The sequence below is a fragment of the Anser cygnoides genome, chromosome 13 (assembly GCF_040182565.1).
Source record: "Anser cygnoides isolate HZ-2024a breed goose chromosome 13, Taihu_goose_T2T_genome, whole genome shotgun sequence".
NCBI classification, from domain to species: domain Eukaryota; kingdom Metazoa; phylum Chordata; class Aves; order Anseriformes; family Anatidae; genus Anser; species Anser cygnoides.
Window position 1 is genome coordinate 622564 of NC_089885.1, and position 24885 is coordinate 647448.

The following is a 24885-nucleotide window of genomic DNA, read 5'->3' on the forward strand; positions in this document are numbered from 1 at the left end:
TGTGGAGAACGTAGGAAGTAGGAAATATTCTTTTTAAGAAGAAATTGTTACTGGAAGAAACATGCCATGCATTTAGATGTCTCCAAGCTATAACAGAAAAAAAGTCACTTGAGCAGCATTAGTGGAAGACATTTACCATATCTATTTTAAAATGCCACCCACTAGGACTGTTTTGTGATCACGGCAGTGCTGTGCAAGGTCAGCCTCCCTACAGTATATGCATCTTCAAGAGAACTGCTTGGAAGAATCATCACTTGCCTCCCTGCAGTTATCTGTGCTTTCAAACTACCTCTCAAGTGCTCCAAAAGCAAAACCACCTCGCATCTCCCCACCTGTCCCCAGAACACCTGCATTAGGAGAGGCTGGGCTGAAGATATTCCCAGCAAATTCTGCTCAGATTTAGTCTGACAGTTCCAAATGGCTGAAGAAAAAATAGGAGCTGGCCCAATCAGCCATCACCAACAAGAGAAGCCCTAGCCTTTACTCCAATGACTGTGCCAGAACCATTAGAAAAATCACTAAATGCACTGGGAGACCAGGAATAGTGCTCTCACCTTTAAGGCCAGACATACACCAGGAGAGTAGCCTCCTCTACTAGCAACAGGCCACCACATTTGGTGTTTTTGTACCATTTCTGGTTTAGAAAAGTCAAGGGATTTTAATGACTGAAATGAAAAAGGAACTACTCATTATATTTAAATAGCACACGGGTATTTTGCTATCAAAGCACAAGCTAAAGATTTTAAAGAAGCCAGAAACATTAGTAAGCCCAACATACAGAAATTTGAGTAAGAAGGCATTTTACACAAGAGTTTATCAACACAAAACTGTTTAATATTTATTAAATGACACAAAATACCTAGATAACAGACTCACTCTCTGAAAGGACATGTATTTACATTATTTACCAACTTTAAGAAAGACTCTCTGTATCCATATCAGACTTGTTATGAAACATTAAAAAGGTTTTGCTGCTTTTTGCATCGAAGGATGCAATGATGACACATGCCCTGTTTGCAAGTCTGCATAAACTATAACTTTTTGATGCAGTGAAAAAGCACATTTTTTTTTTTAGTTCTGGTAGCCGAGTGAAGAGGCTTCTGAAAAGTAACAGGGTTAGGTTTTTTTTTCCCCACTCCAGACATATTCTGAAGAACTGTTATACAAAAAGTATATTACATTTTTGAATGCTGCTGTACTCTTACAATTTTAGTGTAACTTTTCAAAGAAAATATTATTCCTACTGTATGAAGTCACTAAAAAAAAACAAAGTGGTATCTGAACCACTAGATGCACCATTAGATGCACTTTTGTTTCTTTAAAAAAAGAAAAAGACATTAGGGCAAATGATATGCTTAGGAAAAAACAAAAGTCTGAATGATAAAAAAAAAAGAGCAGAGACCAAAATATGAAGCACAGCTAAAGCAACTTAACAATTTGCTAGTTTTTTTTTTTTCTTTTTTTATTATTAACTATTTACTTTGGCACCTTTGTGTAAACTATAGAACAAAATGTTTACAACACATTTGCAATTACAGCATTTAAACAAAATGGTCACTTTTTAAGCCAGCCAAGACAAAAAAAATAGTCCATTTATGGGTATAAAGATTAAAAAAACCTAAAATATATATTTCTAAGAATAAACTGCAATTTCTTATGAACAAGGTGCTATAAACTGCATGCAAGAGTCAAGATTAAAAATGTGTGGCCAAACAGACAAGCTGTGTTATAGCCAGATGAACTGTGGTCCAAGCCCACTCCTATTTTTATTTTTTTTTTTCATATAGAGATATATATGGCTCAATAGGCAGGCACGTGATCCCAGCAAGAAGTTGTAGAGTTATACGGCTGGACAAGAAATCTTGGCTGCAGCTTTGTCATTAACCAGGAATGAGTGAGACCTTAGCAGAAGAGATGAACAAGTTCTTGGGGAAAAGCTGTGAAGATCCAGCAATGAGAAGCCTTCTCCCCTCCCCTCTCTCACCCCTTCGCTCAGCCTAGCCAGTATTCTCAAAATCCATTCTTCGGGTTGCTTTAACTAGGTTGCCACTCAGGGTCTGCCTCAGATCATGGAAGTCTCATGAGAGTTGAGGACATTTTTCTATGTACTAATTTTTGCATTTAAGTTACTGAAAAGGATGGGATAAAAATTAATTAAGCCTTTGTACCTTTCTGATTGGTTTGACTGAACGCAACACACTTGTCTGATGAGGGAGGATTTTACCAGAGCAGACGTTTTTAACATGTGGTGGTGTTTGATTTGCTACAACTGATTGAATGGAACCAGTTCAATGTCGATTTCATCGTCTCCTGTCTCACAAAGAGAGAAGTTTTATGCTCCTTCTCCAAAAACCTTTTTAAAAGGAATCTTTTATTGGCTAAAGATACAAAACACATACAAGAAAAAGGAACACTGAATGGAAAATACAGAAGGTTTTTTTTTTTTTTTTTGGGGGGGGGGGGGGGGGCAGGGAATGACATGTTTTCCTCCCCAGTGGATGTCTATTCGAACTAATACTTAAAGATTTGCCTCTGTTTGCTGGAGCAATCTTCAAGTTGCTTACCAAATAATTGTATTAGCATTTATTACAGAGGCAAGGGTGGTCCTGGATACCTACCAGAAGTTATGCTGCAATATTGTCAGAAGATAAGGTACATTTTCTGCAGATCATATAAGGAGCTGTATGACAGTTAGTGGAGGGTGACAGCAAGTAATTTAGTGGGAGAAAAAAACAACAATCATCTGCTTCATCTGACAACTGAGGACTGCATACAAAAGAGCTTGAGCAAAACACAGCTGGAGAAAACATGGAATTAAACAATGGACCAAAAAAGCAGCAAGGATGGGATGTGTCAAATGCAAAACAGACACGCACGCACGCACTCCCCCTCTCACACATACACACCCCTGAATGTGGTATCACAGTGATAAAAAGTTATAGATCCTAGATAGCTAAGTTACACTGTCACTAAAAAAAGTATCATCTTGCTTTCAAGAAATATCTGGTATTCTCCAGGACTATCAGTGCCTGAAAGAGGATGAGGTTTTTCACTGTACTTTGCAACACAGCTGATTGTAGGTCTAAAGCTTGGCTGGGTAAGGAAGAACTGTTATGTGGAGGAGTTACCTTTTCTGCTGACACTTTTTTTTCCCCATGTATTCCTGGCATACACTGCTATAGCAATAAAAAACGCATTCTGTTGAAAAAAGCTCTACATTCAAGTGACTTAATTCTCCCATGTCTTATCAAGATGCAAAGAATGCTTTCTGGTCATCTAAGAAAATGTTTTAGATGCCTCGTAGCAATACTCAACTATCTTTCTGTATGAGAGGTAGGCTTCTGGGTTCTAGGAGGCCTGCCACATCTAGGGCTGAGTTCTTAAAGCTTTAAGTTAAAGCAATCCAAAGCAGGGCAGTCTTGTAAGCACCCTGTCTAAACCTTGAGGTTTGTTCAAGTTCAGAATGTTGCAAAGCAAGTATTAAAATTAGTTTGTAACTTTTGTTCTTATAGCTGTACCACAAGAACAGTGTGGCTTTTCATAAATACCTTTAAATAGATTCTCTTTTGTAGAGTATTGCTGCCAAGAGGTGAAGGCCTCCTACCCATGACTAGTAAAAACTGTCACTTTTGTTTCCATTATGGCTGTTTTATGCTTAAAATTCCCGAAGGTGAACACCAAGTCTTACAGGCAAGCCATATAAATATAAACCTAAACTTGTTTTGTTGTAGCAGTTATTTAAGAATGGTATTTGTATATATAATATATATGCCCACACTGCAACCTTTATACATCATTTTTATATTGGTATCATTTTTATCTTAATTGCAACCAAGAATATATTCCACTAGATCAGCAATAAGCATAGCTTGGCTTATTCCCCATTTCCCCTCCCTCGAGAAAAATCCAGGTGTGGGTATCAACCAGATCAATGGTATGTTGCTAACTGAAATGCATTCTGTACAGTAAATTAAAAGTTTGCATGCAGTTTAAGCATTTTAAAGGCTATTTTCTTACATTAACTAACCTTCTGTTTCCATTTAAAGGCATCAAAGACATCTGTCTTATCAAGGGACTCCTCTTCAGACCCAGAGACAAATGGAATCACGAAGACCAGATACTTTCTTGCAGCTTTCTGCACATCTTACTAAATAACATGCAAAGAGTTCAACAGCATTCTTCTTAAAATGTAAATAGTACTCTTTAAATGGGCATGTTAACCACTGAAAGAAGTCGTCCACTCTACTATACTTCTCCATTACACTGCTTTCATTCAGTCATCGGTAGTATAAAAAGTCAATTAACGGGATCAACAGGCTAGTTTATCCACTGGCAATTGCGTATGACACCAAGTGTGCAGTAAAACAAAGGCCAACATATGTTTATGCAATATAGTTGTACTGATTTGGGTTTTCTTTATCTCTTTCCATGTAGTCCCTGTCAATTAAGGATTCTATTCTCTTCTTAAGGTCAGCAGGCTGTAAAATAAAGCAGATGTCAGTATTATGATTTTGTGGTCAATGTTTCTCTAATTCTTTCTATTTAAGCCAAATACGATGCTGTTCAAAATGACAAAGGAAACAAATATCATCACTTAAATCCCTTAGAGCATTAAAGATCCTTAAATTTTCAGTGTATAACTGACTGAAGAGAAAGTTACAAAATTAGCTTGTTACTTGCAACTAAGCATAGTCTTTTTACAGCAGGGAAAGATATCTGCTGCTGTTTAAACTGAACTCTACTACGAACAACCACAATTCATACATTTCATACCAAAGCGGTTTTATTTGTGACTTTTACCTAGATGGTGTAAGTCATTTTATCTTGATGCAAATAAGTTTTGCAAGAGTTTGGGTGCCCTAAGACTTTGTTCAGTGAAGAACTTATATCAAACGTCTCAAGATGGAGGAGTGGGGAAAAGCAAGCTCAGCTACAGCTTATGTAAAACTTACAGGCCTGCAGTAGCTGAACATGTTAACAAAACAGAGTAACATGGCAATACCTTTAATTTTAAATTCCCATTGATAGAATGCACTGTATATTTGAACTCAAACACAGATACATCACTGTCTATTTGAAAATCCATTTGGCATTTGTACACAATAAGCTATTCATTCATATATTGCAACTATGGGCTGCTTTAGCTTTGAGACATTCACAAATACTTAATTTTCATTCCATAGATATTTGTATATATCAACTAATATAATCTGTCTAGGAAAAACATTGTACATTTATTGGCTACTAATTTATTAAAAATTGTCAACCAAATTAAGTCAAGAATCAAAAACACTTCTGTATATCTGAACCATTTTTCTCTCACCCCTAAAACAGCATTGCCAGAAAACATAAGCAATGCAAGAACATCCATGTGTAAACATAGACAGCTTAGCTTCCAATTAGTACTAGCAAACTCACAGTTCTGAGAACCATTATTAATATGTTTTATTAACTTACCAAAAGCCAGAGGCAATATTCAGATAAATGAATGAATGCAACTGGCACTTAAAAAAATTTCTGAAATTAAGTATTTGTCTCTCCTAACAGTTAAAAAAAAAAGGCACACTTTAGACAGAAACACTGTTTAACTGAGGACAGGCCAGGGAACGTAACAAGTAGTAACACATTTTTAAAGAAAAAAATCAGTACTACACCTTTACTGGGAATTTAAGCTGGTTGTAGACCTCTGACACAAGCAAGTTATGACTCAACGTTTTGCGCATCTTCATGATTCGTACAATTGCGGCGTCAATCTGGTATTGCCGGTCCTGGAATACTCTCTCTGTAGTGCTTGCCTGTTCCTCTACCTGATGGATCCATTTAAAAGAGTTTTAAAGAGAATACTAGAACTGTTGAATCAATTCATCTTCATATCTAGGACAATTCTTAGTTTATGACAATAAAAGGTTTACTGTCATATATTTGACATAAATCCTTTAAAGACGAAACTCTGCTCTTAAGAAGAACTTGCACAAGGGATGGTAAATTCACTGAATTGGTTTCTATGTTCACAAATCAGTAAAGCCCTAGAGAATGATTAAGGGTGAAAAAGAACAGTTACTAACTGGAACTTTTGCTAATCAACCTCATTTATAGAGCATCATTGGTATCTAAGTTAGTCTGGAAGCTCACATTTAAATCCTCATTGCTATGTTTGTGCTAACATCCACAATATACGTGCATGTTTCACACAGATACCAGTATGTACGTTACAACTGAGAGGGAAAAAAGCTTGTAAACGGGCAGGCAACAAGATACCTAACCAAGAATCAAAACCCCACAGCATTAAACACAAAACAAAAAACCAATCAAACAAACAACAAAAATACCGTTTCTTTCATCTGAATTTGGTTGATTTTTATCCTGAAGAGCTTATGTCTGAAATCATCATTGCATGTGAATTTATCACCGTCTTCAACGTCTTTTCCTTTGGGGCTTTTAGTCAGTACTCTGGCTTTGCCACAAGCCAGAGACTGAAGTGTCCTTCTCAGCTCTCCATCCTCTATAGCAGAAACAAGTTGTTTAGTATTTTTAGTCAAGAACACTTGGAAGTACTCAGTTGTTTTCAACACCAACCTATCCCAGTGGCTTGCTTTATCTCCTCTAAACTGAACTCCTCTCCTTCATTAAACATGAGCAGCACCAGTGTCTGGAACAAGGAGACCTGAAGTTCTTTTTTCCCCTGTCACAGGGAAAACAACAGACATCAGTAGGGTGTTTTTTCAGGGGAGAAAAAACGATCAAGTCACTGTTCTATGTCAATTCTATATCAATTATTTCACTTAAAGGATGCAGTTGCTCCTTTATTCATTAGGGAATATAAAAGAATAAAAGTTACTGGTCACCTTTTGTTTTTAAAATGAAATGCAGACTAAGATAGAGGTTAGAAGGTTAAACTACCAAATACCAAATTTGCTAAGGTATACATCTACTTGAGACAAATTCAAATCCATCAAGTGCTTAAAATCACAGTTTGAAAGACCTCTAATCCAAAGTGTAACACATGCATTAGTTAAAAATACAGCATCAGCAACCATAGGATCTTTGCAATAACCATGTTTGATATTTCCTGTTTTATCATTAACATTGTTATGAAAAATACAACTAACTGGTAACATTCCTGGATTCCAAGATAAATTTTCTTGAAATATATTCATGACCATGAAGAAATGCTGAAGGGAAACAGAAGCTCTCTAAAACTGACATTTTGGAACTGACAAAGCAACACAAATAAGAGAAACAAGACTCACCTCTTTAAATTCTGCTTTTAGTACACAGTGACCTAGTGTTGATTGCCACTGAAGTTTCCTACCACTGTGTTTTCCTAAATAAAAGGTCTTGAAAATCTCCTGCAGTTTTACCATCTAAAAATGGAAGAAAAACAAAAAAGCACATACCAATACACAATTTCTACTTTAAAAGCATCCCTTCGTACTCCACAATCAAACTACGTAGCAGTTGATGATAAAACCAAGTTGCAGTTGGTATCAAGATGCATTACTATTAGGCTGCTATTTGGTGTAACATGACTCTATTCATTACCTCTGGGGGTAGGTGGACCTCCATAGGCACATAAGTTGGCCAATAACCCATAGTCAAGATATTCACTGTTAGTTCAATGTTGCCAGGTACATTCTGATTTTGCATATACTGCAGAAAGAAAACAAATTGAAATACACGAGTGTTTATTAAACACATTTCAGGTAGAACTGAAAAGCTACCTAGAGCAGACATTAGAGCACAGAAGGCAAGTAACCTTGTGATGCCTTTGTTATGTAAAATGTGAGCTACATACAAGAAAATTAGGATAAGAAAAAGCACTTTCAGGTGTTTTAAAGGTGTTTTTCAGGAAGAAAACAGGAAAAGAAGTGCTTTAGCAAGCTGATGTGAAGATGTACCTAGTTATATCCTATAACTAGATGTACTTATAAGTAGGTACATCTTCACATCACAATTCATGTAAGATACATCAATTGAAGAAATTAAGTTGCACTTCACTTGTAGTCAAACAGTTACAGGACTGCTGTAATTGATGTCCAAAAGCATTGTCTGAGAAGCATCGTTACTTGCCTAAATGACTAAATTTATGAGCCAGTCCCATCAGAATATAGTGCTACTAACTGGTGTTGAAATGTTTTAGAAGTTTACAATTCTCCTTTTATTGTTTTCTTTCCTTTTTTTTTTTTTGTTTAAAGCTTCTTGTTCCAGGAAAACAACTAATAAATGCAGCATTTTTTTCTAAAAGTAGAGAAACAAATTAAGAAAACTCTCACTGATTTTCAGTGAGGGCTTTTGCCCACTCCCTTTGAAAGGGATCACTAACAAAGCCCTTTTCTCTGTAGTGAAAGAACATTACAGACTAGAATAATTCAAAAGGAGTTTAAATCAATTACAATAGAAATGTTTACAACTGAAGACATCCTGCACTCTCTTATTAGCCTTTTTGAAAATAACTCATTCATAAACCAAGCAAGTGAAGGAGCCATGGCAGGCTTTCCAGCATTACCTGTTTAAATTGTATCATTATGTCTTTTGAAAGCTCCATATCTTTAAACATTCCTTCAAGTTTGCTGGTGAAAGCAGCTCCACATTCTATAAAAAAGAAAATTTCATTCTTTAAAAAAAGATCAACAACATAGAGTATTTATTGTAAGTATTAGAATGCACTTGGAAGCAAGACCACCTATTTCAGTAAATGTTCAGCAAATAAAGACCCGGACTTAATTATGAAACGTAATAAGGTTATAAACAAGAGGGGGAAAAGTGTTTTTAATGTGGCAGCTATTTTGCAACCTATTTTTTTCCCCCGTGTGGACATGACTATTCTTCCTAGGAATCCACCGGCAGCTTGTCACTCAGACTTTGATCTTAATCTTAATGAGCCGCCTACCAAACCCTCTCTTGATGGTGGAACAGCACTGAGCTCTAAAAATCTTGCTCCTACCACCCAAAGAAGCCATACTACGAAGCAATGAAGACCAGACTACAAGACTGCTAACTGGCAGCTTCATGGTTCAGACCTTATACAGAGTAAATTGCAAGAGGAAAAGTCACCCTCAAGTTCTCTGAATACATCACTGATTTATTCTGCAGGGAACATCAACTCTATCCCACAGGCCACGAGACACAGTGAACTTTAAACTGCTGGGTTTTGGCTATTTCTGCTATAGTTACTAAAATAAAAGCAAACGATTCTCCCCAAAAAACACCAGTCACTCAAGAATTGCATGCAAAGATTTTTGGCCTCATGTAAAGCATGAAATACAAACAGCACTTCTGGGAGGTCTCATTAAAATGACTGTTTTCAAAAGGAAGCTGGAAAAGGGAGAGAGATTTACCATGTTTGAGTTTGGAAAGCATAGATTTTTCAGCATCGACTGATGCACTCTTCCCAACTAATAGCCTCTTCGCTAGATCTTTTTTATAAAAGGCCTCAAACACATCTTTTCCTGTAACAGATGAGATTTGACAGTGATCACAAGTCATTGGGAGCTTTTAAACATTACTGATATTAAGGGGCCCAATTCAAAATTCAGTAAAGCTAGCAAGGACCTTCACGTTAAGATTTAAACAGAGTTGGAGTCAGGTCTCATTACAGGCATTTTAATAAATACTAGTTAAACAGCACTGCACCAGCAAACTGCATGTACAGAGAATGAATGCTTAAAAATGTAGAAAGATCGCAAAAGTGAATTCAAAGTACTTTTATGTTGCTGATTAAACAACTGTATCCACACACAAAAACATCACTTACCATATATGAATCTAAATATGATCATAATTTTATCCAGCATTTTTTCAAGTTCTTCATCGGTAGCTTCTTTGTTGCCTGCACGGAGCTTTGAATCTACATATTTAGCTAAAAGAATGTTAAGGTATAACAAGTTTATCATATGCCTAGTAGCACAATGGAAACAACGATGCACTTGTTTTTAAATTTAATATTGTTAAAATCTTTTTATTGTTAAAATCTAAATTGTTTAAATCACCTGCATAACAAGGCACAGAAGATACCACAATTTGAGGATGTAGTGTATGTTGTATCTCAACACACAATTCCGTATCACACCACATCTGTTTAAGCTGCATCAGCAACCCCCTCCTGTCCCCCCACCCAAATTCTCACATAGGAAGAGACCAAATGAAAATACCTATGAGTTCAGCTGGCTTATTTGGTCTTTTATTAATGAATGTTTCAAAGGCTTCTTTCATGGCATTTACAAACTTCTCATTCTTGAGAAAGCAAACATCAATAATATGGTCAACTTTATCTTTAAAATCAAGCAGTTCTTGGACCATGGTTTTGTCTTTTTCTGGATTAATTACTATTGTGCTACCAAATGCCTGAAAAATAAAACATGTCTTTCAATTAGTCTGAACAATGAATTTAAATGAAAACACTTTTAAAACTTAAGTTATCTTTGTAATGTTTTGGTTTTGATATTCCTATTAGTTCCACTAACACAACAGAAGTAACAGCATTATAAAGGAATTATATGTCGTCATTCTCAGACCGTGTATGTTGATTCAAAACCAAACTGTCAATAGATAAACAAATTTAGAACTTTTTTCTGACAAGAAATTTCAGAATGGAGATGATAGAAGTGTTTTGTCATTATCAAAACACATATTGGAAAAAATATAGTTGTCTCCCACAACTAGCTATAAACAAGGTAACTCCAAATTTATTTTGGAGTTTATTTGGAGTTCAAATTTATTTGGAGTTCAATAATTCAGTTGAACAATTTGCTATTTTCTTCAACAAGACCTGAACAGTTACTGTACTTTTCCCAGTAGAGTTTCAAAGGCTGTTAATATTTGCTTATAAGCATGTAATGATTTCTTACAAAAATGCAATAGTTTTTAGAGATGACTTAAATATCTGTGTATAAAACCCAATCAATACCAGAATTCTAGAAATGGTACCTTTATGTACTCAATCCAGTGTTGTAAGAGAACTTGCACTCCACCTCTCACACGACTAAATAACTGATACAGAAGAGACAGGTCTTGAATTCGATTTTCATCAAGAAGGTGATTTAAACCTGCAAATGAGAGAATTTCAGTAAAAATTGAAAACATACAACGATCCCCAGAGAGCACAGCATATTACTACAGTAAGGGACCTCTTCAATACTAGCATTTCTTATCAATCTGTTAGGTTGTATTTTTTTTAATTGGAATGCTACCCGATTTAACAGAAATCCAGTGAAATGTAGAAGAGCTATCTGGACTGGTTCTTAGGCTACTTTACATAACATGTTAATCACAACACCTTTGCTTACTTCTGCTCTACTCTGCCCTAAAAATTTGAGAGGTCTATGCTCTATGGATCAGAAGGAAAGGTCCTCTGGCAATACAGAGCTCTAAGTCTCAATTCCAGCTGAAAAAATGCATTTTACAGATGTCTGAAGGCAAGCAACTTCAAGAAATATCTTCACCTTCCGCTTTTTTTAACTTTCTGGCAGAAGGCCTGATACTCTAGAGCAAGGTTCTAAAAAGTACATGGGTAAATATTGCCAACCTGATACTCCTCTCAATAAACAGTCTGTTCCAGATGTGCAGGAAGATGCTCACATACTAACCAGATTGTGGACAAAACAGATAAGAATTTGATCATTTTATTATCCAACTTTTGCTACACCCATATTTATCTCCAGACTATCCCTCAGAGTAACAAATGGTCACTAACTCCACAGAGACTGTTGAAGAGCTGAGGTTAATGTACATCACTGCTCAAATTTCACATTTTTTTATTTTTTAAATAAAAAAAACAGCTTTATTTTACAAACAGCAAGCAATCAGTGTTTCTCTTTTCCGGTGCAGCCAGAATTCAAAGGCTTTTCCCTTACCTCTAAGTCTTCAGAATGCTACTCAACACATTGAGCTGAAGAGTCCCCTATTCTAGTTTTCAGTTTGCTTTGTTATATAACTGAAGACACCACTGTGGCTTCTTACCTCTGACAAGGAGAATGGTACTTGCCCTCTTGCAAAATGGTCAGTGCTATTTCATGAACTGAGTAGCAAAGGGCATTAAAGAATGATGTAGCTTGTGTCATCCCCCAGCACCTGAATCTGTCACTTTCTTTTTCAGCAGAGGAATTGAAAGCCCCGAAGCAGTAATTAGAAACATTTCTATAAAGAAGAAAGATTACCTTTCTGAAGAATTGCTGTTAAATGTTCACCTAGAAGTTGCTTTTCTACAGTTGCAATTAGTGGCTTCCTATAGAAAAAATGTTTAGAATTACTTTTCCTTTTTCCAGTATTGACAGTTTTAATTATTTTGAGATTACACTAACTACAATCAGCATTGGGAGTGCTCTAATTATCTGTGGCCAAAGACGTAAATGAGTATACACATTTGTCCTTTTTTCAACCTGATTTTGTGGAAATCCTGACTCCAAGTAGAAAAGACTGAAGAGTAAAATTAGTCAATTTTCCACACCCCATTAAGAATATGTAAATATTAACAGCCTTTTACTTGAGAATTCTCTATCCTCTGTCCTATTTTTTTCAGGTAGTATGACAGCTGATTATTTGCATTTCAGGAAGATGTTTGGACGGGGAGTGGCAGCCTGTATTTCTAAATAGAGATGCCCAACAATGTTTATGTCAAAGCAGTGACTTACAAGAAAAGGCTATCAGCTGTGTGAACCAAGACAGTACTTCATCATAACCAAGGAATTTTGGGAAATAAGAAGCATTTGATGATTGTTTAATAACTGAAATAAACTGTAGCTATTAGATGGCTCTCAACAAGAGAGCCAAACCACTAATGATACAAAGCAAAGAGAGATTACACTTACTGTGTACTCTGATCTAAGTAAGTGATTATCCTGTCTGCTTCTTCTTCCAAGCGCTTGTTGACATGGTGAAGATATTCTGGAACCTGAAAATGCCAGAGTAGTTTTGTATGTTTTAAAAATCAAAAGAGAAAAAAATGACAATGCTGGCTGACAGCTCCAGCAGCTCCAGTTTAAAGCACAAATCATTACACTGTGAATGAAGGAAGCCTCATCTGAATTTGCTTTCTCAGAGTACTATAAAACATACAAGACACATTATTGCCCAGTACACTATTTAGTGCAACAGACTAGTTCCTCTCCTTGAGAAGTGTCCCGTCATTAGGCATAAAAAAATAATTGAAAATTCAAAATACCTCTCTTTCCTGCATAAGCCTCTGGCCCTCTGCTGCATACAAGCGGTTAGTCTCTTCCAAGAATCTATGTTCGAAAGAATCTTGATATATCTAGGGAAATAACACAACAACAATCCAGGGTAAAGCTTAATGAGCACTAAATAAGAATAAGCTGGTTTATTGGTTGAAAGCTGAAACAAGCTTACTCACCTGCAAGTCAGAAAGCATGCTTAAAAGGCTTCGCAGTAAGCTCCTATCAATAGCCTCACCATTTCTTTCCCTCTCAATGAGTAGAAGAATGCCATCAATAGTTTTGTTCTGAACCTTCTGATCACTTATTATATGAGTTCTGAACAATTCTAGCCCCATATCCCTAAAAAGAAAATAAAAACTATTTAATATATTGCATAAGAATCAGCCCCAAATATTAATAAAATTTGATCTAGATCAAACAGAGCCCAATAAATTACATGCATTCTCTGAATTCCTCACTCCTTTATCCCCAAATGACTCATGATGAACAAGCACATACATACTAAAATAAGCCATGACAAAGCACCAACTCTAAGTTACAGATTTTAAAGACCAACACGTTTTTTTTAAATAACCCCCTAACTTTTGCAGTATTTTTCAGTTGACAGGCTGATTGAAACTAAATAAACAATAGCTTTCAACTAGGAAAGGAGAATGCCATTCTGGGCCCCAATTCCAAGTTTAAACTGTTGGACAATATTCCTTTTAGTCCACCACTTACTGATCTAAGTGTGTTAGGCAGACATCAGAAGATCTCAGTGATTTGAAAGAGAAGGATCTCTATGGCAAAGTAATCCAGGTAGCTTAGCACCCAGTGAAGAGCCAAATGTTGTATGGCAAAGGCACTGTAGGGCATTTGCTAATTACTAAAATCGGGCTGGGGAAGGAGGGGTTGTGTTCATAAGAAAACTACTTGCTCTTATTTTTAGGTAACTTTTCCCCTTCAAAAACGTTCAAAGAACTTCAAATACTATGCATGTTACTGTTACACTACTAAAGGCAATAACTGGACAACCCAAACCCTGGCACTTCAGTTGTTGAACATGTCCTCTCCTTTTACTGTGCAAACTGGAGGCTGATATATATTTAGCTGAGATTTGCTATCACAGTTCTAGAAGAATCCTACAATTCATGGTAAGTACATTAAAAATGTGACCCCCCTTTGCAATAAGCAGGTACATATTCACCATCTAATTTACAGGTCACTAGAACGCAGCTAGTAAGATAACATGGGATAATTTAAATAGTCCCCTCACAATTTTATCCTTTGTGCCCTTACCAAATAGATGGCAGCATTGAATTCTGAAGTACGTAAGTTCGATCCAAGAACAAAAAGATACTTCTAATCATAATCTGGTATGAGAAGAAGAAAAAAAGCCACAATCATTTTACTCTTGAAACTGAAGAGCAAAACAAATTATGCTTGACAACAACAAAAAAATTCCAGTGACAGGCTTTAGGCAGTGCTTTGTTATTTATTTAAAACACTCCTCCAATTACGGTGAGCTGCTCAGTCAACATTTAGCATTTTTCTCTAGAAAAAAAATAGCTCCTTTCATAACAGGTATGAACAGAAAAAAGGTTGCATAAGAACAACTGTTCAGAAGTGGTGTACCCCCACCCAGCCCCAAGGTCAGACCAATGTGTTAAAAAAAATATACTACATTATTTTCATGGCTTAATTTCTAACGTACCAGATACGGTTGTATTTCACAAAGAAGCCTTATTAAATTTAAGACAACATTTCAGAACCACAGTGTGTTTGTAAAGGAACAGAATTAAGTAAAGTATCAGCTGGACTAGTGAACTGTTTTTCTTTAAAAGGAAAAAAAAACACTTACCATTTGTCTGCAGTGGTCTTGCCAGCATTTGTCTATTTTCTTTAGAAAAAGAACACTATCCAATGAATCCATGAAGAAATCATTAAGAAAATTATGATTAACAGGCAGCACTAACGGCGAAATGAACCAGCATTTTGTTTTATTTAAAAGACACTTAACATACAGCACAACGAACTCACCTACTCCCAAACAAGACCACTTAATTTCTTCCAACTTGTTTAGTTTTAATGAGGGTCCTGGCGTAAACAAGGTGTTCTCAATAATGACAAACAAAAACAATTTGAACTATTTAAAAAAAAGGAAATACACTTCTGAATGCTTTGTCCAATGCTCCATCCTGGCAGGGGCTTGCATGGGAAACAAGCAAACCTCAAAACCCAACAATTCACAATATGTCTAACAGCCTGCCACTACATAGATTCTGTAATTTCATGTCATGTTAAGAGAGAACCTTAAGAGAAAAACTTTGTTTGCAAATTTTGACTTGTACTCAGTTCACAGGGTAATTCTGGTACTAATTAACATCCACTTTACAAGATCTCATTCTGATGCAACTCCAAACTTTTCTAGATACACCATTTTGATCCTCAGAACTGGTACCATCGTACATTTCCAGTCCACTAGCACTTTTCCAAACAGAAAAAAAGGAACTAGTTCCAAAATTTTTCTGTTTACCCAAGCACGGCAGGTTTGGTACTTGATGCAGCCAACACAGCCGTTTTTAAGCCTTACTTTATGAGCTTCTCCAAGATGTCAAAACGTATCATAAATACCAAGAACATTTTCTCATGAAGTTATCACACGATTACAGATAAAGGAACTAGCAGTGTTCTTTGTGAGGTCCCCAAAAAAATGGAAACAGACCCAGTTATGCAAAAAATAGGAATTCAAATCACCATGGCCTAATGTCACGAACTAGTGAAAGAAATCGATCGCCACATGCTGGCAGGTAAAAACATTCTGGCTTGTCAACAGCTTAATAAAAAGGATATTCTCTGAATTGGTGAATTTGTGCTTTAATGTGGTCTTCACAGATCTGTCTCAACTGCTTGTACAAGTTTGCAGAAATCTTGTAGGAGCAGAGATTTTCAACAGCCTGAAGTAAAGAGAAACAGATACTAAGCAGTCTGCTTATAGTCTGACATGTGGTTTTACAAGGAAAGAAAGAGATGTGGAATTCTTCTGCTTCTCATTCAAAGGTTACCTGCTTTTAATTGTAACACTTAACAGCTGCATGCAAGAGAGAGACATGACACTAACAGCAATATGCGACAAAATGAGAGCCATGCCCTGAACAGCTTAGAACATGAGGGCTTATTAATTTCAGCTGGAGTATCAATAGCTAATAAGGAACACAAAGAACAAGGATGTTGGTTTAGTACATTCAAGCAGCTTGCTGTGTTTCATACTTCAAAGCAGACACTAAGGTCCTCATTTTATCAGCTGCCGTGCTCTGCAAGTCACACCAATATTGGTTAAAAAAACACACTGCTTGTCCTTTCCTTGATTAAAATTCCCCTTACCCACAAAACTAAGTGTGTGTGTCCCTTTACCCATTGGCTATATTTAGTTTGAATCCTGAACAATTTTTGGTAGTATAACTACATTCCAGGTGTTTACAGTGGCAAACGTTCTAGATCACAATCAAGTACTACAAGATTTGTGCCTGTGCTTCATAGCAAGAAAAGTTTAATGAGGACTTGTCTTAGGAGACTGATCACGGAAACAAGCATTCTACAGTCCATAAGCACAATGAAGACTTTTCCAAAATGTATGCCTATTGCCCAGATTTGGCAAGAAACAGAGCAATTCTAACTCCTTGAGATACAAAGTCACAATGTGTGTATATTCTGGAAAACATCTGTACAAACAAGAGAGGAAAAACATATATGGCTTTCAACCAATGCTTCCTGATCTTATTTGTTTTCTTAATGGAAAGTGCTTTAGTTGCCAGTACAACCAACTCATAGGATCAAAGTACTGGAAAATCAAGTTTGCTCCCCAGCAACCATGGGCAGCCAGGCAGTGAAAACAGTTCAGATGTGTACAGAGCATCCCTATTCCATTACACTGAAGTCCCCACATCCCCAAATACTTCCTGACAGTGCACATAGAAGCCATCAGCTTCTCACAGTTAACAGCCACCACTGCAAGCACAGCAATAATCAAAACAGCTAAACCAGTCATCGTTCCTGGGGTGGAAGCACCAGCTTGCTTGCAAGTGCACTACAGCTAATGTGGGCTCTATGACAGAGAGGTTGAATCAAAAGAAAACAAAACCCCAGCCAACACAACCAAAAAAGAAAACTAAACCTGCATAAGCTTATTGTCATAAAAAGACAGGTACAGCAAGAGAGTGAGTACACCAATTAACACTAAAGCAGCATCTCTGAACACTGACCTACACAAATACAAACCAGGTATGTGACGTATGAATCATGATTAGGAAAGCCAGAAATTGATTGTCACCATACACAGACATGAAAGTATACAGACCTTAATAGCTGGAAATGGCAGTAAAATTCAACTCTCAGCCTTAACACTTAAGAAAACCCAAACAAATACAAAGATGCAATAGGAGGAGATAATCTACTTCATGGTTCTTTAAACACCAAGTTTAGAGAGGCTGATTAGACCTGTAGTAAGTGCAATAAACAGACTTCTCCCACTTATTTTGGAGAAGAAACAGAGCTGGAAAGACAAATGCTGTCGACTTGTTAGTCACCTGCATAATCCCGCTTAGACTCACTTCTAACTAGCAGCCTGACACCAGCAGCCATTTCGCTGTACTTCATCAGTAAAAACTACTGGTCAGCTCCCCCATCTCAACAGCTCATGTAAAGCTGCGCTTTTGCCTCTGTGTATCAGAAACTCCTATATGTTAAACACCAAGTATGTGCTAGAATCTGAGTGCTTGAACAACAGGTACAAAGCTTCTGCATCCTCATTGAGAACATCTGTAAAAATGTTTTAGTTTGTGAATTCTGCTCAACTTACTGGCATTATTATGTTAATTTTTAAGAGGGCAAACTTTCCAAGGACACAAACAAAACTTTAAGATTTGCTCTGTGGAGCGAAACAATATTGCAATGTTATGTGCAGCAAATTTAACTACTGGTGCTACAAAACAATAGTTGTATTATAGAGAGAAAATTCCTGGTAACTTTAGGAGCTACAGTTCAAAAAATTGCTTTGTTCAGAATTAGTGGAATATAACATTTTGGCCAGGGCATCGGTGTCTTAAAGATGGTCAGAACACCTGAAAGCAAAGTGTTGTACTTCTTTTGTGTAACGTATTTTTTTAATTTTTAATTGCAGCATCCACACCAGGGTCTCTGTTAGGAAAAAACTGGAAAGGGCTCTGATGAGAGAACAACAGAATTTCCCAGAAGTACTTACATCTGTGATTGATTAGAAAAGGAAAACTAACAATGGATCTAGTACCAAAGACCTAGATGATTTCTTCCTGGTACTACAAGAAGGAAACTTGTTTTGATAAAGAAGCTGTCAATTCTGTAGCACTTCAGCTGATCACAGATGTGTATTATTTCTCTTGCTGGGGTAGGTGGCGAACAACATAAGTAATAAAGTTATGGCCCACAAAGAAATAAAGCCTCAAAATGTTTGCTCAGAGAGGTTTTCCAACACAGACAACAGTTAAACCAAATTCAAATTTAACTCAATTATCAAGTATGTTATTTTGAGGTGTGCAGCAAGAACTTTTGCAGGTTATTTTGCAATTCCCCTCTGTGCTTGGATAATGGTGTCTGCCATGGCATATTTGGAACCAGATCCATTTACCAAACAGCTGTTCAGAAACGACATTAGTTAAGTAAGCATTTAAAAACGCTGATTGCTATTCTTATTTTTAAATGAAGACATTATTAGATTTATAAAAAGAATACAAAGATTTCATACTAGATTGCACTCTATTCTCTTAAAACCTAGCTACATTATTATAATGTTAACAGAGATTTAGAAAAAAATCTTATCCTTTTGTTTTCTGAGCATAAACACCATTAAAAAGCAAGGCTGTGGTAAAACTGAACAGAAATTTTTCATTGCTAATTTTGTAGCAGAGGCAAAGTTTTCAATACAACTTTGCATCTTTAAACAATCTTGAATATCCTCAAGTACTTGATTAACTGTTATTTGCTCTGCTGATCAGTGTACAGTGAGTTGTTTAAAATACCAGCCAATATAGTGTATTGTAATTTATTAATTTCATCAGGTTTTGCAGAATTAACAATACTGTAGTTACTTTAACAACACCATATATCATCTTGACCAACTGTTAGAAAAAGCTATTTTTAAATTAATTGAACATTATAAAGAATTATCATAACCTCAAAAATGCACTGGACCAAGGAACTCGACCAGTTAGGTTCCAGGTTCTACAAGGAATGGCAATTTATCTTTCCCTAAATCTGACCCCAAACCTTGTGCAAACAGGATTTTTCTCCCTAACTTTTCACAGAAATTAAGTATAACCAAATGGGAATTTATTTTTTTTTTATGGAAAGGGGAGGGAATGGGGAAGAAGAGACACTAAAAACAGACAGAGAAGGATTTATATATACACATGGAGAAACCAACCAACGAGGTAATAAAAACTTTAGGAGTAATTAGAGTGCTTCCTTATACCCAGCTAGAGCAGCATGGCTACTACACCACTAAAACCACAAGCACTAGGATGTTAGGAGGGGGCAGGTGAGGAGAAAGAGCTGAAAAAGCAGAAGTTGAGTTTACAGAAAAACATGTTAGGAAATGCAGTTCGAGTGTGATCACTTCCTAAAACGTCTAGGGCAAAGCAATCAAAGCTGTTGCTGGAAATAAATGAGTTTTAATTCTCAATTAAGACATAATGCTCAATGATAAGCAACTGCAATCAAACCAACATAATACAATGGTATTCTATTTACTTTTTAAGGGGCAAACAAAAAGTTTCAGTGTTTAAATGAATTACTTATAACCCTCAATCACAGATACTGTCTTGAGACAAAGGATTATATCTTTAAATCATCTTTTTCATACCTAAACACCACCGTCTTAGGATTTCACATTTCTCCTTCAGCAGCTACACACCATAAACCCTCAAACAGTAAAGGAAATACAGCCCCTTGCCTTATTTAATTCTTGTCAAGTGTTGCAAGGGAAACCACACCTTGGATTATGTTGTGGCAAGTAAAAAAACTTTGTTCAATGTTAGGTCTCCTGAGATTTGTGTTGATCAATTTCAGATCCGAGAAACTGTTCTATGAAAAGATTTCAAGTGAGAATATCAACCAAAATATCATATTCCTAACACTGTCTCAAAATTGTTTTAAATAAAAAACCCAAATCACCAAAACCCCACCCCACCACTTGTACTTAAAGCGCTTACCTGATAGAGCTCCTCTAAATTGTACTTAATTGAAGTACTGTTCTGGATAGCTTCTACAGCCTCTTTCAGTTTTTGCCAGGTTTCATCTGTGTAGTTTTCGGGCAATTTGGGTTTATCTTGAAAAGAAATTATTTTATAGAATTTGAGAAAGTATTAAGTAAAACATTTTACCTTTTACAGAAAGACATAGCTCAGAGAAGACATAGGCTGATGCTCTAGGTTGTACTTAGACATTAGTGTAAAAGCAGTACCTTATGTTTGAAATGATATCACACCGTAAAAATTCAGCATTATTCTTCACATAACACATCACAACATCAGTAGCCCAAATTGTATGTGTGATTTATTAAAAAATAAAAATCACAATGTGTCATACATGAGCAGCTTAATAGGTAGAAACCCTAAAACCCAGCAAAACAGACCTGCATCTTCATTACACTCCCTTTTTGTACAAGGACATCACAGATAAGAGTAAAAAACTGAACATTAAAGCTGAAAATGATGGATTAACAGCTGTGTATAGATTATTTCTTATCAAGTTCATTAATTCTACTCTGTATTAGCACTTGGAAAGAAACCCCAAGACACATACACGGAAATACTTTATTATAAAGTAAGGCTTTATAGTCACAAGGAAAACCTTCCAATTCTGAACTAATCCATTTATACGTCTCGTGGGTTTGGCCAGTGAATATTTGTGAGTGAAGCCCTCTTTTAATGTTCATACAGCTCAAGCTTTGCAGATTTGATGCTTTCCATTAAGTTTCTCCCATTTAAAAAAGGCTGAGAAAGATTAGCCAAGTCACACACCCAGAAAACTGTAACTATTTTAAAACTGTGTGCTCTCAAGCTAGTTAAAACAACCCTTTTTGTTGTAACACACAAGTTCTCAAATGGAAGCAGGAGGAGGAGAAACATAAGGAAGTCACATGCACATCCATGCCACCAACAAGTGGAACTGATCCAGAGTATTCGCTCTATTTAAATGGACTTCTGCAAACCCAAAGGTAAAAAAACAAAGCTTTTTGATTTCTTTTGAAAAAAATAATAAAAGCAAAACAACCCCACTTCTCTCTTTTTGTTTTTCCTCATACATTTCCCTACAGTATTGGCAATATCTCAACATTGCTGTGCTGTAAGAATCTATAGGGACAACTCATACGAGCAGGACTTGCCCACTTTCGCTAGAAAGAAACGAGTACACTACTCAGCAGTAAATACCAAGATTTGGGGTTTTGGGAAGTTGTAAAGGATGTTATTGCTATCACACACAAAAGCACACCGAGACTATTGTTCAGTTTAGCATCTGAGAGTAAATAAAAAGCAAAGCTGGCAGCTTCTCAAAACATCCTTTTAAAGCCAGCAACTAGAATACCAATTCCTAAGCAATGAGAATTGCAGCACCATGCAATCTATGACATTTAGCTAGTATTTTGAACAGAAAAAGCCGACTTTCCTTAAAGATAACAACAGGGTACATGCAGCAGAAGAGTGACATTTCTTTTTCACCATCGTGCATCACAAGTATAAATTTTCAAACAGCCAAACTAAACAACGACAATGTGACCAGGGGAAATGGGTGGAGAAGATTCTTGAGGATTACAAGGCCCTCAAAACAAAAAGTTACACTGGAACACTACAGTGACTAAAATGATCCTGATCCTTACCTCCTGGGATATCTCTACAGCACATCTGCATCAGTTGTGTATTTCAAAATTAGTTTTAATCTTAATATCCTTAAGCCCCTCTACCCCTACACTCAAACACATTAGGAAAAAGAAGTTTCTTTCTTGATTTGTTTTTAATCAGACTGTTGTAAAAGACTGCAAGAGGCAGGAAGGAAACAAAAAAATTTCACAATTTACCCATCTTTATAGGATAAAGACTACAGAGTTTTAGCTAAGCTGTCTACACCTACTGTAATTTTGTTTACTAGAATATTATGCAGCACTGCAGCAGAAAGTTTCATCTCCCTGCTTCAGCTGGTCTCAAGTAACAACGCTGGAGAAGCTCAAACATGTTTGTTGGGAAACTGTAAAATAATGTAAACTTGAAGAAAGAGCACATCCAGAGAGAGAAAAGACATTAAAAAGCTAAACAATAAGAGCTGAAGCAAGGATATTGTGCGGAAAGCATCCAACAAAAATCTGACCTTCTTTGAATGTAAGTGGGGGAAGCAGAAAGAAAATCTGCCATGATAGCCTGATAATCACCTTAGTTTCAACATTTAAAGCTAAGCACAGGCAGAATAACCAACAAACAGACAAAATGGATAGGGGCAAGACATAGATTCAGGTCCAATTTAAAAAAAAAAAAGGCCATGAAATGTTAAAAGTTTAACAAAAGCAATTTACACTCTTATGTAGTAAAATATTTTGTTTAACAGGCAGGTTAAGGCCTTCTCCCCGACAGCGTGAAAGCAGACTGAAAAATAATCCTAAACTGGGAAGACTAGCTCAGGATGTGTGCATGACTGGGCAAGTATGCATGATAAATATTATTGCCCCCTTCACGTAAGTTTAGAAACGTTTACCACAGAAAAGCATTTCCTGTAAAACCTGGAGCTATTTGAAAGCCAACCGGTTTTCATGTTGAAAACAAAACAGAGAGCTGAGAGGCAGCTCCGCACGGGTGGTGAGGAATTATGGCCTGTTACCTTTAAAGTTCTTGATCACTAATTTCTTAGCGGACCCAGGTTTACTGTTGGCGAAACTGGAAACGGTAGAGGAGGCAGCTTTGGTCAGGCCATTTGCGTGGTGCCCTACAGCCACTGAAGAAATTAAAAGGCTTTTATTTTTGAGCTGCTGTTGGTGCTGCTGTTGAGAAGAGGCAGCAGGAGAGGAGGAGGAAGACGACTCTTCAGCCATCTTCACATCGAGTCCAATAAAATCCAAGGAGTCCTCAAAGCGCAGCTTCTTCTGGAGGTGATGGTTGGAGGAGGCAACCCCTGAGGAGCACGAGGAGGCAGTAATGACAGCGGAAGATGAGGAGGAGTTGGTTTTGGAAGGAGAAGAGGAGCAGGAGGAAATAGAATCAAATTCTTCTCTTTCAGAGTTGCTGTTGCTACTGTTATTTAACTTTCTCTTCTTGCAGGAGGAGCTGCTGCTGCTATTACCATCAGTGGCAGGTCTGACCTCCTGAGCTGCAGCTGGGGGGTTGGGGGAAGAGAAACCTGTGGGAAACATGAACACACAGAAGTGAACAGGCTGTGGGGCATCAAATCCTTGTGATGTGACAAAGAGGGGGAGAGAGTTTTAGGGTCAGTCGCCGGGGTCTCTTCAAGGAGTCTTTTAATTCCTCTCTCCTCCTCTTATCAGCGGAGTCCTTCCGTGCTCCCCCTCCTTCGCCGCCTTCTTCCTCGGAGCGATCGCCCTGTCTCCCCTCTCGCCCCTTTATCGCTTCGCTTCTCCTCACAGTTTGCCTCCGTTTTCCTGCCGGCACTCCCTTCTCAAGGGAGTGTGTCCGCTCCTGCCTCTTGCGGCCCACCGTCTTCTCCCGGTCCTTCTCTCCGGCACCCCCGCCTCCCCCGGGCCGCCTGCTCCCCGAGCTCTGCCTCGCGCTCCCCTGCCGCCTCCTCTCCGCCGAGCAGCCCCGGGGAAGGCTGAGCGCGGCTCCTCACGCCGGGCCTCCAGCCCCTCGCGCCTCCCTCTCCCGCTCCGCCGCCCAGCCGACTCCTTTTCCCCGCAGCCCGGCTCCGCTCGGGCTCCGCTCGGGCTGCCCCCCTGCCCCTCTCTGCGGGCTGCTGGCTCTGCCTGGGGCGGGCGGCCCGGCACGGGGCTTGTTATTGTCAATACACGGCAGAGAGGGAGCCTAAAGATGGCGGCACATCCGCTCGCGCTGCATGCTGGGGCGGGGACGCCCGGAAGCGCGGCAGGGCGTCCCGGGGATGCGGCGGGCCCCGCCCCGGCCCCGCAGGCCGCACCTCGACCCTATAGGCCCGGCCCCGCCGGAGCGCATCCCCCACGCGTCCGCTCCCGCCGCCCTCCCACCGCCCTCTGACCCACCGGAAGCGATCATGCTGGCCGGCCGCGCGTGGCGGGAGCGGGCGGGGGGCGGGGCGGGGCCGCGACTCCCTCAGGCGGTCCCGGGGGGCGGGGCCGCGGCGCTGAGGGGCGGCGGGGGGGGGCCCGAGGGGGCTCCGTGGAGGCCCTGCCCCGCGGGACCGCAGTTCCTGTCCTTAAACGTGGCCGCGCGAACTGAGCTACCGCGTGCGGCTCTTCTGGGCGCTCACGGGCCCGTCCCGGCGGGCGGGCGATGTGGGGTGCTCCGGGTTTTGGGGGAGCTCCGGCGGTGACGGGGCGCCGCGGGTGGAGTTTCGCTGGGTTTCAAACTGCCGGCGCGGCTGCGGGGGGTGCTGGCTCGGCAGAGTGCTCGTCAAGACTGCTCTGGGGAGCGCGGGAGACAAGTTGGGACGGCCTGTCAAGGCGGCGGGCTCCTGCTCGCGCCCAAGTGAGTGTGTGAGCTCGGATACCACAGCCCTTTCCTGTCCC

The 24885-nt window shown here is 38.5% G+C and overlaps 1 protein-coding gene across 1 annotated transcript; it reads right to left on the reverse strand.

Moving 5' to 3' along the window:
• Window positions 1-812: 812 nt before the first annotated feature.
• CUL4B (cullin 4B) lies at window positions 813-24376 on the reverse strand. The gene is made up of 20 exons (XM_013185167.3): window positions 23052-24376; window positions 20396-20511; window positions 16005-16108; window positions 15013-15082; window positions 14451-14524; window positions 13349-13511; window positions 13160-13249; window positions 12807-12889; window positions 12156-12223; window positions 10927-11045; window positions 10152-10344; window positions 9755-9859; window positions 9339-9449; window positions 8507-8592; window positions 7543-7650; window positions 7251-7364; window positions 6577-6682; window positions 6330-6502; window positions 5655-5807; window positions 813-4478 (listed from the first exon to the last, which is right to left on the reverse strand). Exons 1-20 carry the CDS (start codon window positions 23578-23580, stop codon window positions 4383-4385), a joined length of 2661 nt encoding a protein of 886 aa, XP_013040621.1. The 5' UTR covers window positions 23581-24376; the 3' UTR covers window positions 813-4382.
• Window positions 24377-24885: the final 509 nt, after the last annotated feature.

Excerpts from the sequence above, each read along its gene's own strand:
- CUL4B (XM_013185167.3), bottom strand. The coding sequence starts at position 23,580 with ATGTTTCCCACAGGTTTCTCTTCCCCCAACCCCCCAGCTGCAGCTCAG. Across the intron at positions 20,512-23,051 it reads AGTGATCAAGAACTTTAAAG|ATAAACCCAAATTGCCCGAA; the intron begins GTAACAGGCCAT and ends TTTCTTTTCAAG. Across the intron at positions 11,046-12,155 it reads AACAGCAATTCTTCAGAAAG|GTTTAAATCACCTTCTTGAT; the intron begins GTAATCTTTCTT and ends TCTCATTTGCAG.